Genomic DNA, 16,451 nt, shown 5'->3' on the forward strand with positions numbered 1-16,451 from the left:
TTTCCCCCAAAAATTGCACTTTTATAGAGACCAATTGGAAACCTTCATTCATTATTTCTGCCTGAGCTGAAGCCTCTTCAAAGACATCACAATCTATTATTAACTTGGTAATTTCTTCCCTGTGTCCCAATTTACCATTTATAGACCTGTAAAAGAGTTTTGGTTCACCTTTGCATTTATCTACTACACCTCTTTCAAAACTGCTTTCTTCCTCCCTGCAAGGAAGCTTGTTTGTAAGCTTCTTTTTTGTTTTATTGCTTCTTGTGTATGTGTATGAATTCTTAGTGTTCAAAAGACTCAATTTATGGGGTAGCATTCATAAACACCATATAATTCCAAAATACTTATTTATTTTAGTAAAAGACTATAAAGTTGTGAGACTGAAACCAAGATTTCATAACTAATGCATATTGGGCAAGATGGCAATAACTTGCAAATAAGACAGTCTGCTTCAGTGATGTAAGGATACTGCTCTGTCCTCCATTTCTTCAGGTAATCCAAAACATAGCAACTGACATCCATATGTCATATTATCTGAAGCCAAGTTAGAAATTATTAGTATGAACACACAATACCCTCAGATGAAATATGCTGAGCATAAGTCATTATACTCATAATAAGATGGAAAACTTACCTATCAAACTTAGCACAGTCTTCGGTTTATTTTGCCAATAAATCCCAATGTAATATACAGGAACCCCCGTCAAGATGATGGCAATTGCAATACCAAGTTCAACTGGATTGGAATAGACAGGGAACAATACCAGGAACAAGCATATCACAAAGAACAAGATAGGAAAACCGATCCAGACCTGGAGAAGGAAATAATAATATAAAAATTAGTTTAACAAAGTAGAATGTTGATAAACATTTAAAATGTCATCATATATATTTGTTGGGACAACGTCATTAATTATTAGATCTGAGATAATGGTGCAGTCAATCATTTCAATACCTATACTACTTTTAGACCAGTGTCATGTTACATCCTATGCTCCAGTAAAGAAGACATTCAGTGCAAATTCTTGGACCAACCAAACTGCACATTTACATAGGCTATGTCACTCAAGAACAAGTAAACTCATTGAAAAAGCTCTCTAAAGCTATTATCACCATGAGGACAGTGACATCATCTAGATCAGAGGACTCACTTTTGCGAGACTGGCATTTGTGGGAGAGTGTGTTATGAATGTGGTGCAGGTCTGGTGTACAATTGGCACCCCCAGCACAGTCTAGAGGGCAAATGGGGTGTTGGCTGGCGTGCAGGGCAGTGTGTATGTGAGGTGAATGGTGAGGTGTGACTGGTGAGGTGTGACTGATTGAAGTGCAGTAGAAGAAAAATGAAGACTAACCTTAGCTAGAGTAGGATTGATAGGTGATATGAGTGAAAGAGAAACTAGAAATGAGTCATTTTAACCAAAGAAGACAAGGAACACCCAGGAACTAAAGCAGACAAGGAAAGTGATATGTCACTCCATTACTGCAGAAAGGAAGAGTAATTTGTAGGAAAATGAAAAAATAGTTTTGCAAAAGATATTTTTACCAATGAGTACATTTAAAGAGCTGTGTATATATATATCTTACCTTGAAAGATATAAAAAGGAAGAGGGGTTCACTAGCATCAATTCAATATACTAAAGAAGTGGGAAACATTGTTGAAGATCTAGCAGTGAAGATGGACAGAAAGACTGTTGTGTTTTTATTTAATGGTAATTTGAAATGAGAGGATGTAATTTGAATGTAAGCTGGGAAGTAAATTTTAGTAAAAGAAAAATCATATGCAGGTGTTTGTTTGTACTTGTGGGCAAGATACTGTTTGTGGGCTTTCACAGTAAGTTTTTTCTTTCCTAACATGTGAAACACAGAACACAGATGTACAAACATGAGGTAGAGGAAATACATGTATAATAGAATTGGATTATTTTGGTAATCCAATCATGACAGATCCAAGCTGACTGGTGTGCTTAATGATATAAGAACATAAATGCCAGAAACTTGTCTCCTTTTCATAGCATACACCTCTAAAAGTAGTTGAGGAACTGTGTGGCTTGTGAATGTCTTGTAGGATAGCATCAGGGGCCTCTGTGGATGCGTGCATGAAGTCTGTAGATTTGTTTTGCAAGGAAATTCAGTGTGCGCATACATCAGAAACCAACATAGATGGAATGATTTCAGGACTGAATGAATTAAATGACTATCTGGCATTAGAAAAACCAGACATTATGGGAATACATGTAGTTGAAACTTAAATTAAAAAGTACTTTACCACCAAATAGTGTGGAACAAGGTCTATACAACTGTTGGACAAAGAATAGAAAGGAAAAACATGGTGGGTATTATTTTTGACAAGGAAAGACTTAAACATGACAAAGATAACAGAAGGAAAAAACAATGTAGAATCAATTATGATAAAGTTGAAAGCAATTACATGAAAAGTTATTGGAAAAGGATCTGTTTTCCTCATCCAAACAAATAATTTCTTACTTTAGTTAGACTAATTCAAAATGAGAAAGTTCAATCTTACCTTCTTCTAGATATTTAGATGTAATTTACTGAAAAGGCGAAGACTTTTCGAGAGACTGGTTTTAACTTGGCCGAGTATGTACTTACTCTCTTTTGCCTTATTGAGTCTATCCAACTGTTATTCTAAATTGTGATGTAATCCTCTTTTGTTTTTAAAGAGAGGTTTCTCTTTACAGCTGGGAGTAAATGTTCCTCCGAAATTGATTTACAGTAATTTTATATTATTTACTTTTAGTTGACAAATTCTCAGCATCTTAATTTCACAGAATCAGATTTGAAACCAAAGCTAGCAGCTAGCAGTAAGCAATAGCTATATTTTACTCGATCATTATTTACTTTTTCACCGACCAGAATTTTCGGTATTTATTTCAAATATTTAAATTTTTCAATAGACTACAAATTATCAGTACCAATTGATCATTAAAATGATTAATTATTCAGATTTTATCCAATAATCTAAATATACATAATTTATTATTTTAATAAAATTAAACCTCCAGAGTTCAATAAATGAATTCAATATGACATCACCTTTTACATAATTTCTAATATACTCCAGACAAGAGATTGCATTTGTAACAAATGCAATGTAATGCAACCTTAATTGTGTCCAAATCAATATAAATACAAATATAATGAATCAATAAGATTTAATGCCTCAAATCAATCTTTAATAAAACATTTTATTCTCACCCTTAGATTAAGGGTGCAGTATTTAAACCACCACCTAAACACATGTATCCTCACCCCTGAACCAGGGTGTAGCATTTTACCCAACACCTAATACCCAATTTATAATTTATAAATAATCAAGTTTATTTTTCATAAGTTCACGCTGCTTTAATGCAGCCTTTCTTTTTGGTTTGAGATCTCTTATTTGCAGATGGAGCTTGAGGATTTGTTTGATTTGAGTCGTTTCCAGTATCTACCTCTGAAGGTTGTGATGGGTTTTGACTTCCAAAAAAGATATTTAATTCCATGGGATACAAATTCTTTATTGTATGGAAGGCAATTTCTCCATTATTTTGTTTCACTTTAACAATCCTAACCTTATTGTCATGACCAATATTATCTCTAATATTATTCCCATTAACCAAAAGGGTCTGGGTTTATTTGGATGTTTAATCAAAACTACATCTCCTTTCTTTATCTTGTCAGACCATTCTTTCTGGTAAAGAATTTTTGCATGATCCCTTAAACTCAGAAGATAGTCTTCATACCACAACCTTCTAAATTTCTCAAACATCTCATTCTGCTTGCAAAGTGCATTTTCAAGATTTTCCTGATTTTCATCATTAACCCAAATATCAGTTTCATCTTTGAACATCAATGAACCAATGTTGTTAAGAGGAATGAATTTGGAGTTATAAATTCAAATTCTTCTGAACTGGCTCTATAAGTGAGAGGTCTAGAATTAATGGCATTTTTTATGTTTGAAACGGCAGTGAGAAACTCAAAATACGTTGATTTAGATCTTCCAATTGCCTTATACAGACAGTTTTTACTGTTCTGATAAGACGTTCCCATGCTGCCCCAACCCATGCTGAATATACTGGGATTCTTACATGTTTGATTTTGTTTTTTGAGAGTTCATCCAAAAATTCATTCGACTCAAGAGTTCTCTCTAATATGTCTCCCCCTTTCACAAATGATCGGGCATTATCACTGTACACGTAAGTTGGAATAGTATACTGATTACAAAATATTTGAAAGGCCAGAATGAAATTCTTAGTTGACATGTCAGGCAACAACTCAGAATGGACAGCCCTGATATTAAGACAAGTGAAAATCAATATAAAATATTTACTCAAAGCATTAGTATTATCTTTTATCAAAAACACATGACCTGTATAATCAACTCCCACATGATTGAAAGGTCTGATCAGATTCATGTGCTGCTTAGGCATACTGGTTACTTTAGGGTAATTATAGGCAAGTGCATTATACTTCTGGCAAATTTTGCAGTCCTTAATTGAAGCTTTAACAGAAGATCTACCCTTTGGGATCCAGAATCCTTGGGACCTTAGGAAATTTAAGGTAGTACTGACTCCCATGTGTTGTACCCGAGCATGACAAAATCTGGTAAAAAGTACAATGAAATGGTGATCTTTTCCCAAAAGTACAGGATTGTGCACATTATAATCAAAATAAAGCGATTTGGAAATCCTTCCTCGTGATCTCAGGATGCCCTTTTCATCAAGAAACAAGTTTAAATTCAATACTAAGGAAGGCACTTCTGAATCTTTAAAGTTACTTGACATGAGTGTATCCACTTGTTTAAGGAAGCTAATTTCTTTAGCAAAACTGACTGACTGATTTATCATGATCCAATAATCCAATGCCTTCTCATGAGAGTTTTCACCACTCTTCATACAAATCCACTTGAGGAGATACTCAGTGATTTTCATAACTTTATTGTAGTTTGAAAACTTATTAATGTCAAAAATAGGTTTGATTTCAACTTCCTTTCCTTGCATGGTATTGTGAGTATTGATATTTTGATTTATCAGATTAAAACCCACACTCAACAATGGGCATTTAGGCCAGGTATTTAAATCATATTTCATCCAATCTGGTGCCTTGAGCCAAAATTCAAAATTATCTATGAATTTGTTGTAGGTTAAGCCTCTAGTTAAGAGATCAGCAGGATTATTTTCAGTTTTGACATAATTAAAACTAATGGGAATGTTATAATCCCTTTCAAGCTGTTGTAGTTTACTATCCATCTCACCTATTCTATTTCTGACAAACTTAGATTTTAGTTTAGTCTGTCTGGTTATTAACCAGTTGAGCACAACTTGTGCATCAACAGCAATATTAATATAGTTGAATCTTATGTTGGAATAGGCATTCAAAATAGTGGAGATGCACTTTAAAGCAAGAATCACTCCAAGTAGCTCCAAGACTGGGATACTATGTTCTTTTTCCTTGTTAGCAGGAGCCACTTTTGCTTTAGCAAATAAGAGGGAACTACTTTCCTTACTGGTACCATAAGCAACAAACCCAAAGCAATTTTGTGAGCTGTCACTAAAAATATTAAGTCCATACTCTTCATTCTCATTTAATGCCTGCCTATTAAACGAGACCTGATTAGCTTTCTCAAAGTCTGGTTTGATATTATTCCACTCATTTATTATGTCCTCAGGCAATTTTTCATCCCATCCTAATTTGTGTTGCCACACCTTCCTCATCAATAACTTTCCTTTGCTACTAATGGGTAAGACTAACCCCAGTGGATCGAATAAACTTGAAGTCTCGGATAACAATTGTCTTTTAGTACTGACAGAGTGAAATTCAACAGCCGCATGCTGCATCTCATCTATATTAGGATTAAATCTGTAACCTAGAATTTTCTCTGTCTCATTTGAGTGTTCAACCAATTTGCCATCCCTTTCTATCAGTTGTCTCAGTTCTAGTGAATTTGAATTCCAAGATCTTAAAATAAAACCACCAAGAGCCATTCTTTCATAGCAAAGCCGATAAAGGTCAGTCATTTCCTTAAAATTATTACCTGTGAATATTAAATTATCAACATAGAATTGACTGGAAAGAATGTTAGTGCATTTGTCAAGAGGAAATTTACTGGCATGTTTCTTCATTACATAATGTAGAATGAAGAGTGATGATACAAATCCAAATACTAGTTCTATATAAGCAGTCAATTTATCCCTTTCCCAAAGGAAACAAAAACGGTTCTTGTCAAACTCTTGGCTGAGCCTAATTGACAGGAAGGCCTGCTTGATGTCACTCAGCAAGATTATATCATTAGTTCTAAAGCAAAATAACAGTCTAAGGAAGGACTCCATTAGATCAACTCCAGTATATGCAGCCTCATTCAAAGAAGATAGATTCTTATCAGTTTTTAGTGAACAATTGAAAACTGGTCTAATCTTAGTTGAGACCTGCTCTTCCATCTTAATGACTGGCCTATGTGGAATCCAAGTGTGATTATTCACCTTTTCATCAGAGAAGTCTATTTCAATCTGCTCTATGATTCCATCCTGAAGCTGCTTATCAAAGACCTCTTCATACTTTTCATAAAGATTTGACTAAGATTTTTTGAGACTCCCTAAAACTTTTCTGGCAACCTGAAAATTAGAAGGGACCAGTTCTATTTTTTCCGAATGCCAAGGAAGCTTAACCTGGTAATGGCCATCTTTAAACTGAATAGCTTCATTAAATCTAGCAATTTGTTCTTGATCCTCTGAACTATAAATTTCATTCTTACTATTTCCAATAGATTCCAAGCTAAAGAGATATTCTATCCCATTTTCAATACCTGAATCACTTGGAATGTTTTCTAGAGGATTAAAATAAGATTTAATTGGATTAAGTATCAGATTAATTGAGGTGTCAAACTTTAGAAGACTTCTGACATTGATAATTTTGAACTTCATTACTTGCCGTTTTTTTACTAATTTGAGAAGCCTGTTTCCTAGTCAAGAAATGATTGACATTACCAATAGGAATTACTTTATTTCCAATTATCATGCAGCTCCCTTGCAAGCATGGGGTAAATGAACATTCTGGAAGGAATTGAAGCAAGTCTACTCCTATCAATGCATCCACCTCTATTAATTCATCATCCTGATTTAATCCAAAGGCTTCATCAGCCAATTCAAAGCCTTGATCTTTTATATTTTTTAGGGCTTCATTCATACCCGGTACAACAAAACTTATGTTGAGTGAAGGGTCATTAAGAAATGGCATTTGAATTATCTTATTCATTTTAACACCTATTAAGGTTTGCCAGCTCTTAACTTCAGCTCCAATGAATGTTTTTATATTGAAGTCTATCATATTCAATGAGTCTAAATCCGTACACAGCTCTTTAGCAACTCTTGCTGATATGTAGGATCGCTGACTCCCTGTATCAATTAGACATCTGATCTTACTCTGTTTACGACAAATAAATTCCAAAGTTACAGTAGGGGAAATGTAATAATTTTCAGATTTTTGTTGAGATGTTAAACAAAGATGATTACTATTAGTATTAGGCCCTTTAAATTCAGGACAAAGGGGTGCTATATGGTCATGAGAATTACAGTGTTTACAACCATATTTTAATTTATTTTGCTTGCCAAAGCATTCATCTTCTTTATGACCAGATCCAGCACAACGTGCACAGAGACCTAACTCCTGTACTCTCTCTCTGTCTTATCCTTAAGAGTAGAATATTTTTCACACTGTCCCAAAGAGTGACCTGATACGCTGCACAATTTACAAATAAGGTTTTTAGAGGGAACAACCTTATTTTGACTGGTCTTAAAATTTTGAAGAGAACTTTTTATTTTCTTTGGGTGCATTTTTTGAATTTTCTTTGGCCTTATCGATTTTATCAGATTTAGGCAAAATAGTTTTACAGGTCTTAATTAGAGTCTTAATAATGTCATTATATGACTCAAAGATTTCAGTCAAGGTAGGATAGTTGGTATTATATTTATGAACCAGTTCCCTTTTGAATGCTGTAGGCAACTTATTAAAGAGAATATGACTCAATAGTAAATTTCCAGGAGAATCTTTCACTGTAAAATCATAATCATAATTAGACTTTGATTAAAAAACGTATGCTCTTATTTCAGTGATGAATGACTTTAATGTAAAAAACTCCTTGCCATATCCTTGAGGAACTGTTGCGCTTAGAATCCTTCTGAAAGTTTCATCCACTATAAGGGGTACATCCAGAAATTCATCCTTCAATAATTCTAGTGCAGCATCATAATTTTCATTTATGATAGACAAATGGCTAATGATTTTCAAAGCATAACCCCTAAGATAACTATGTAAATAACTAAGCTTCACTGCCTGGGACATACTCTCCTTATTACCTATGACATTATTAAACTGATTGCAGAAAGAAGTGAAAGGCAAATTTATCCTTTTCTGTTCCATCAAAAACACCACATGATAAGGGAGGCAGTTTAGTATCAAAATGGTCTAGCCTATTGAGTGTTTCAACAAATCTATCAGCATCTATAGAGCTTGCAGAGTGATTATTGGATTTATTCCCTGCCATTGCAAAATCCTGAAATTCTGATAGACTTTCATCTATTTCCATATGATAGCCTACTTGCTTATCTACTTCACTAGTAAATGTGTCAAATTTCTTAACATCTACTTCATTTTCCTTTAAAAGATCTAAAATTTGTTCATCTTTAACTTTAATGTCACTCATAGCTTGATCAATAACATCTAATTGTTTACTACAGAAACGAATGCTTAATGTTTTTTTATTGAGTGAATCCTTTAATTTATTAAGAATCTGAGTAACTTTTCTTTTAAGTATACCCCTTTCGTTTCAATTTAGCCAATGCAGTCTCAAATCCAGCTTCATCAAGGTTATCATTATCATTATCACTAGTCATGATTAGACTGTATTTATACAAAGTACAAAAAAATATTCAGGTTGTACTAGCCTATAAATAAATTAATTCTATTTCACTAAACATAGGCCATAATTCAAATAAACAAACTTCAACCTGGACACAAGGTTTCAACTAAGAACAAATAGGCCCTAGTATATACTAGGTGAACTTGACCAACTCATTTAATTGAACTCCTGAAGCTATTATATAAAGCAACTTAATTTACTCACGAATATGTTAAGCCTTTTAATAATAATCGGCTAAGTAAATCAACAATTACTTTTTTACTATAAACAAACAGGCCCACTTTCAGGCTCAAATACTGAATCAATTCACGGAGGTAAATTATTGGCTATGGTGAATTAGATAGATTAAGCCGAGTCTTGATTATAATAGACCTCTCTTTAAATATATTGGAAAAGGATCTGTTTTCCTCATCCAAACAATTTCTTACTTTAGTTAGATTAATTCAAAATGAGAAAGTTCAATCTTACCTTCTTCTAGATATTTAGATGTAATTTATTGAAAAGGCGAAGACTTCGAGAGACTGGTTTTAACTCGGCCGAGTATGTACTTACTCTCTTTTGCCTTATTGAGTCTATCCAACTGTTATTTTAAATTGTGATATAATCCTCTTTTGTTTTTAAAGAGAGGTTTCTCTTTACAGTTGGGAGTAAATGTTCCTCCGAAATTGATTTACAGTAATTTTATATTATTTACTTTTAGTCGACACAAATTCTCAGCGTCTTAATTTCACAGAATCAGATTTGAAACCAAAGCTATCAGCTAGCAGTAAGCAATAGCTATATTTTACTTGATCATTGTTTACTTTTTCACCGACCAGAATTTTCGGTATTTATTTCAAATATTTAAATTTTTAAATAGACTACAAATTATCAGTACCAATTGATCATTAAAATGATCAATTATTCAGATTCTATCCAATAATTTAAATATACATAATTTATTATTTTAATGAAATTAAACCTCCAGAGTTCAATAAATGAGTTCAATACGGCGTCACCTTTTACGTAATTTCTAATAAAGTAGAAAATTTGAAGTAGTGTATGTGCCCCCAAAACACAATCCTGGACAGAAAGCAATCATTCCAAACTGTTGGAAGATACAAAATATGAACTAACTAATATACTGAAAGAAAGAGGAAATATAGCATTTATGGGTGATTTTAATTCAAAAGAAATATGTTGAGAAGAAATGACAGTGAAGGGTGGAGAAGACCTCTGGGGCAACATACTACTTGATATGACACTGAATACACAATGACTCAGTGGATAAAAGAAAATACCAGATACAGAAACAATGAGGAACTATCGAGATGGGATTTAATACTTATATCAGAACCTGAAATTGTGGACAGAATTGATTACAAAACTCCAATAGGAAAGAGTGACCACGTACTAATAGAATTCAAACTAAAAGAGCAAATGGACTTAAGAAGAAATGAGAAACATTGAAAAGGAAGACTAATGTACAACAAATAGAATTTTGAGAAACTCAAAAAATTCTTTTGTAATGCAAACTGGGAAAAATTCCTAAATGAAGAAACAAAGATGGAAGAGAAATGGAATATACTAAAAGAAATTTATAATGAGGGAGTGAACAAATATGTACCAAAACAAAAGCAAGAAAGCGTATACATAAAAAGCTGGTACAACAAAAAATGTAGTGAGGCTAAGGATAAAAGAGACAAAGCTTGGAAAAGATGGTACATATGTACATATACCAAAGGCTTTTTCCCCCTTACAAGGGGGGTAGCCAAAAAGAAAAAGGCATAGAAATCATTCCCACCCATTTCATTTCCCATATATTCCACTCCCCTCCACCCTCCTCCCTCCCTCCCTATCTTAGCACCTCCTGGATGACAGGTCATCCCTGCATCCTGTCCACTGCCCTGGGTCAGAAGCAGTGTCGCAAGACACAGCACATCCACAGCAAGGCCGCTTCATAAATTCGGCAACACCCCCTCTCCATCCCCTCATGCAGAAAAGGAGAAGACGGGGAGAAATCCCTTCGGGCTGCGTCAAATTTTTTCTCATACATACTTCCTCACTCCCCATCCCCCACCCACTCCCTCTCATGCATCACAGCCTCATATATACACAACCCTTCTCTATTCACCCCTATCTTCTGTCCTCTCCTGTCCTCCTTCTACAGATATTCCTCTCTTTTGTAAAGCCCCTTTCACCCCATCCATCCATCTCATCCTAGGACGTCCCCTCATATTCACTCCTTCCACACTTCTTTTACTAATCTTTCTTCACTCATTCTTTCCATGTGTACAAACAATCCTAATACTCTTTCATCAACCCTATCTCCCAGCTCCCTTTCCACCCCTGTTCTCCTCCTCACCTCCTCATTTCTCACTCTATCTAGCCTAGTAACCCCTATCATACTTCTCAGACATTTCATCTCAAACACATTCAAACTCCTCCTCTCTTCCTCTTTCATGTTCCATGTTTCTGCCCCGTACATTGCTGTTGGCACAATCACTCCTTCATATAACCTCCTCTTAGCATCCATTCCCAGATGTCTATTTCTCATTACACTTTTTAATCCACCAAGGAATTTACTCGCTTCTCTTAATCTACATTCTACCTCTACCTCTACCCCCACTCCTCCCTTTCCTGTCACATTTGCACGACAGGAGACCTTTTGATCCATATCTAGGTCGGATGCAAAAAAAAAAAAAAAATAAAAAAAATAAAAAAAAAAAAAAAAAAAAAAAAAAAAAAAAAAAAAAAAAAAAAAAAAAAAAAAAAAAAAAAAAAAAACCTAATGGAACAACAATCTCATTTTTCATTTCCTTTAAGATTCTTGGATGCCAACCGTCAGGCCCTGGTGTTTTGTTAACTTTGAGTTTGTCTATACACCTTTTAATTTTCTTTTGTTATATTTACCGTAGTGAGTAAGTTTACCCCAGACTTTTCACAGGTTTCAGTTTGGAATTCACTTTGAGGTGTTTCGTTTACGAATACCGAGCTAAAATAATTGTTTAAGAGATTACACATTCCTTCATTTGAATATTCAAGTTGACCGTCAGCAGATAATAGTGGACCAATGTGATTCCTAACAACCTTTTTATCTCTAATGTAACTATAGAATTCTTTGGGATTCTCTTTGGATTTCTCAGCGATGTTCATTTCGTATTGTCGTTTTCTTTTTCTTATTGTCTTTTTTAAATCTCTCTGTATTGATACATAACTTTCATAGTCATTAGATGCACCCGAGCACTTATATTTCTTATAAGCCTGTCTCTTTTTAGCAATACTTTTTTCAGTTTCTTTGTCGAGCCACTTTGGGCGAGCCTGATTTGGGGGACGTCTGTCCTTAAAAGGAATGTAAGTTTGAATCATCTTAGTGAGCGTATTTTGAAATATTTCCCACATCTGATCTACAGGCCTTTCGTTTAATTTTTCCTCCCAATCTGTAAGCTGAAGCTCCTGACGTAGTTCTATGAACTGAGCTTTACTGAAATCGGGTATTTTAGAAGCACAAGTATCTATTCTAAAATTGTTTAGGAGTTTGAATCTGACTAAGTTGTGATCGCTATTTGCAACAGATTCACCGACTTCTACATCAGTTGCCATGCTTTCGCGGCTAGTGATCAATAAATCGAGTATGTTTCCATATCTTGTGGGCTCTTTTACATGCTGAATTAAGTAATTGTCACCAAGAAAATCAATCAAGCGACTACCTATATGGCCATGTTCAAGGGTCATCCAATCAATGTCAGTAAAATTGAAATCACCCATTATCAATAAATCCCGGTTGCAGAAACTAGACAGTTCTTGAAATAACAGTTTGTCGTCTGCTAATGATAATGTCTTTGGCCTATATATTACACCTATATTCATTTTTTGTCCATTTGTTTGGGTTAACTCAACCCACAAACTGTCATATGCATCCTGTTTCACTTTCTCTAAAACACAAGCATGAACATTGTTTTTAACGTACAATAGAACACCCCCACCTTTCTTGTGGTTTCTATCCTGATGAAAGTGTTTAAATCCCGCAATATTAAATTCAGCTTCGAACTCTGTACCATTTAACCATGTCTCAGTTATTCCTATCATATCGAGATTTTCGCTTTTGACATACGCCTGTATTTCTTGAAATTTGTTCCTAATACTACGAGCATTAAAGTACATAGTTTTAAGAAACTCCTGATTATTTCTTTTTGACACATTTTGAGTTTCAATATCATGTCTTATATTATAATTTTGTTTTTTATTTATGCCTTGCTCTATATTATTATTATTTGGTCCTTCATTGACATTCAATGCCTCATTAACATTTCTCCTATCAAAATTAACATTTCCCCCATCACGGACATCTGGTCGATTACGGTCATCCGATCTATTTTGTACATTTTGTCCCCCTACGTCACCGTGATTCACGCCGGCCTCCCGTCGTTCAGTGACATTATGTCCGGCATCCCTTTCTAAAATTATATTTTGTCCTCCAGTGACATTATATCCTACCGTGATATTTTTTCCTCCACTATAATTACATCCCATCGTGATCTTTTGTCTTCCACTGTCATTACATCCTATCTTGATATTTTGGCCTTCATTGACATTCTGTCCGGTATCTCTTCCTAAAATTATATTTTGTTCTTCACTGACATTATAACCTACCGTGATATTTTCTCCTCCATTATCATTACATCCTATCGTGATATTTTGTTCTCCACTATCATTATTTCCCATTGTGATCTTTTGTCCTCCACTGTCATTACATCCCATTGTGACATTTTGTCCTAAGACATTACATCCTAGTATCTAAAACTATCCACTTCCTCCAGTTTCTCACCCTTAATGCTCACTTCCAGCCTACTGTCACTCTCTCCCCTTGTACATCTCATCACCTTACTTTTGCCCTCTTTTATCTTCAGCTTCCTTCTTTCACACACCTTCTCAAACTCTGTCACTAACTTCCTCCATTTTCTTTAATCATCTCCATCCCCTGACCCACTACCCTTGCATTCACCTCTTGCACCACCCCATCCATGTAAAGATTGAACAGCCAGGGCGACACAACACACCCCTGACGAAGTCCCACCTTTACCTCAAACCATTCACTCTCTCCATTTCTAATCCTAACACAAGCTCTACTACTCTCGTAAAAACTCTTGACTGCTCTTAACAGCTTTCCTCCTATCCCATATATCTGCAGTACCTCCCACAGTGCCTTTGTCTACCCTGTCATAAGCCTTTTTCAGATCCATAAAAGCCTAAAAAACATCCTTACCTTTTCCTATAGCTTTCTCAAATATCTGTCTTACCACAAAGATCTGATCTACACATCCCCTACCTGTCCTAAAGCCACACTATTCCTCACCAATTAATCCCTCTGTTCCTCTCCTAATCCTCTCAATCAAGACCCTCCCATAAGCCTTCCAAACTACACTCAACAAACTGATCCCTCTGTAACTACTACACTCACACTTGTCCCCCTTTCTTTTGTAAAGTGGAGCTATACAGGCACTCCTCCAGTCCTCCGGCACTCTACCCTCTCTTAAACAAACATTAAATATCCTCACCAGCCAGTCCACCATAGCTGTACCTCCTTTCTTCAGACATTCTGCATGGCATCCATCCAACCCAGGTGCCTTACCTGCTCTCATCATAACAGCTGGTTTCACTTCATCCTTCCCTATTTCTCCTCCATTTTCCTTACTCATCACTCAGTTTCTTAGCGCTTCCCACTGCAACTATCTTTCCCTCCCTATCCTACTTCATATTTAGCAACTCCCTATGGAAAAAAGATAAAAAAGCAAATGGCAAACCTATATCAAACTAATAAAATGATTATGTAAAAATATGCAGAGATGAAAAGAGAAATTATAAATGAGAAATAATAGAAAAATGCAAGGAACAACTTTAATCAATCAAATTAGCCATCCTGAGTCCACTGCTGAACAAAGGCCTCCTTCATAGCATTCCATGAATTACACGACTATGCCATCCTCTGCCATGTCACTCCTGCAAACTTCTCAATCTCGTCTCTCCACCTTCTGTCTGGTCTCCCTCTTCCACACTTCCTATCTTGTGGTGTCCACTCAGTAACACACTTGCTCCACCACTTACCTCTCCCATTCCACTTCCTCTCTTATACTGCCTCTACAATATCTTCCACTCTAGTCTGCTCTCTCACCCAACTTGCTCTCTTTCGGTCTCTCAGTGCTATTCCCATCATTGATCTCTCCCTTCTCTTCTGTGCAGTCCTTAGCTTTGTTTCCATCACCCTCGTCAGCTTCCAAGTCTCACACCCGTAGATTATTACGGGTAGAATGCACTGATTGTAAACTTTACATTTCAAACATACAGGTAGAGAGCCTCTCAGGATTTTATTATACTTACCAAACACTTTCCAACCAAATGTAATGAATCATTTTATTTCATTATCATGATCTTTTGTCACCTTCACCATATGGCCTAAATAATTGTACTCTTCAACTTCAAGACTCATCAATTACAATTTCTTTACTTTGAACTTTCATGTTGAACATTACTTTGGTTTTACTCTTATTCATGTTTAAACCTATTTTGAGACTTTCCTTGTTTAGATCACTCAGCATATCTTGCAAGGCTTCTGCTCTTTCTGAAATAAGAATAATGTCATCCACAAATCTTAGGTGGTTCAAATATTTGCCATTAATCTTCAAACCTTTCTTTTCCCAACCCAACCTTCTGAAAATATCTTCCAAACAAGCTGTAAATAATATGGGTGAAATTGTATTGCCTTGCCATACTCCTTTCTCGATCTTGTTTTTTTCTGTATCTTTATGTATTCAAATTATAGCGGTACCTTTCGCATAAATCATTTCTAAAACTCTTATGATCTGTTTGTTTGTACCCTGTTTGCATAGCAAGTTTAGTATTGTTATTTGCTCTACCTAGTCAAAGGCCTTCTCGTAATCTACAAAAGCTAAACACAGAGGTATGATGTATTCCGTCATTTTCTTGATTAGTTGGTTTATCACCTACAAATGGTCTAGAGTCAAATATCTGCTCCTAAAGACTGCCTGTTCTCTTGGTTGGTTTCCATCTAAAACTTGACTTAGTCTATTTGTAAGGATCTTGGAGAATACTTTATATACGTTTGATAGCAAGCTAATCAGTCGATATAAAGATGCAGGTAAATTAGTTCATATTAAATTAGCTGAGTTGTACACCCAGTGCTTACATCATGAAAGCGTTCTTGATGCATGGTGCAATGCTATAGTGATTTTGCTTCATAAAAAAGGAGACCAGAAAGACCTTAGTAAACTATTTTACAGGTATGTAAATGGTAAACTAAAAAACAAACAAGAAATGGAAAAGCTGCACCAGGGAAATTATGAATATACAGAAGTAGTAGAAATGGTTGAAATTATGAGCAATCATTTCAAATCGGTATTCACAATTGAAAGTTCACATAACTGTAAGGGAATAGGGAGAGAGAGATCCCCCCCAATGAAGGAAATAACTAACACAGAAAGAAATCAGCGACCAAATAAAAAACCTTGATGTCAGAAAATCACATGGTCCAGATGGAATT

At 35.2% G+C, this 16,451-nt stretch overlaps 1 protein-coding gene across 1 annotated transcript in view; it reads right to left on the reverse strand.

Annotated features, from left to right (window-relative positions):
- Nucleotides 1-328: 328 nt before the first annotated feature.
- Nucleotides 329-16,451, reverse strand: part of LOC143018994 (large neutral amino acids transporter small subunit 2-like) — a 107,172-nt gene continuing 91,049 nt past the window's right edge. The window contains exons 3-4 of the mRNA XM_076174700.1: nt 635-812; nt 329-534 (exon numbers count right to left, since the gene is read on the reverse strand). Of these exons, the coding sequence (XP_076030815.1) occupies nt 452-534; nt 635-812 (261 nt within the window). The 3' untranslated portion in view covers nt 329-451. The remainder of the gene's footprint in view (nt 535-634; nt 813-16,451) is intronic.

Source organism: Oratosquilla oratoria, chromosome 36 (genome assembly GCF_046742065.1).
Source record: "Oratosquilla oratoria isolate Oo_2021 chromosome 36, ASM4674206v1, whole genome shotgun sequence".
In the NCBI taxonomy this organism is placed as follows: Eukaryota; Metazoa; Arthropoda; class Malacostraca; order Stomatopoda; family Squillidae; genus Oratosquilla; species Oratosquilla oratoria.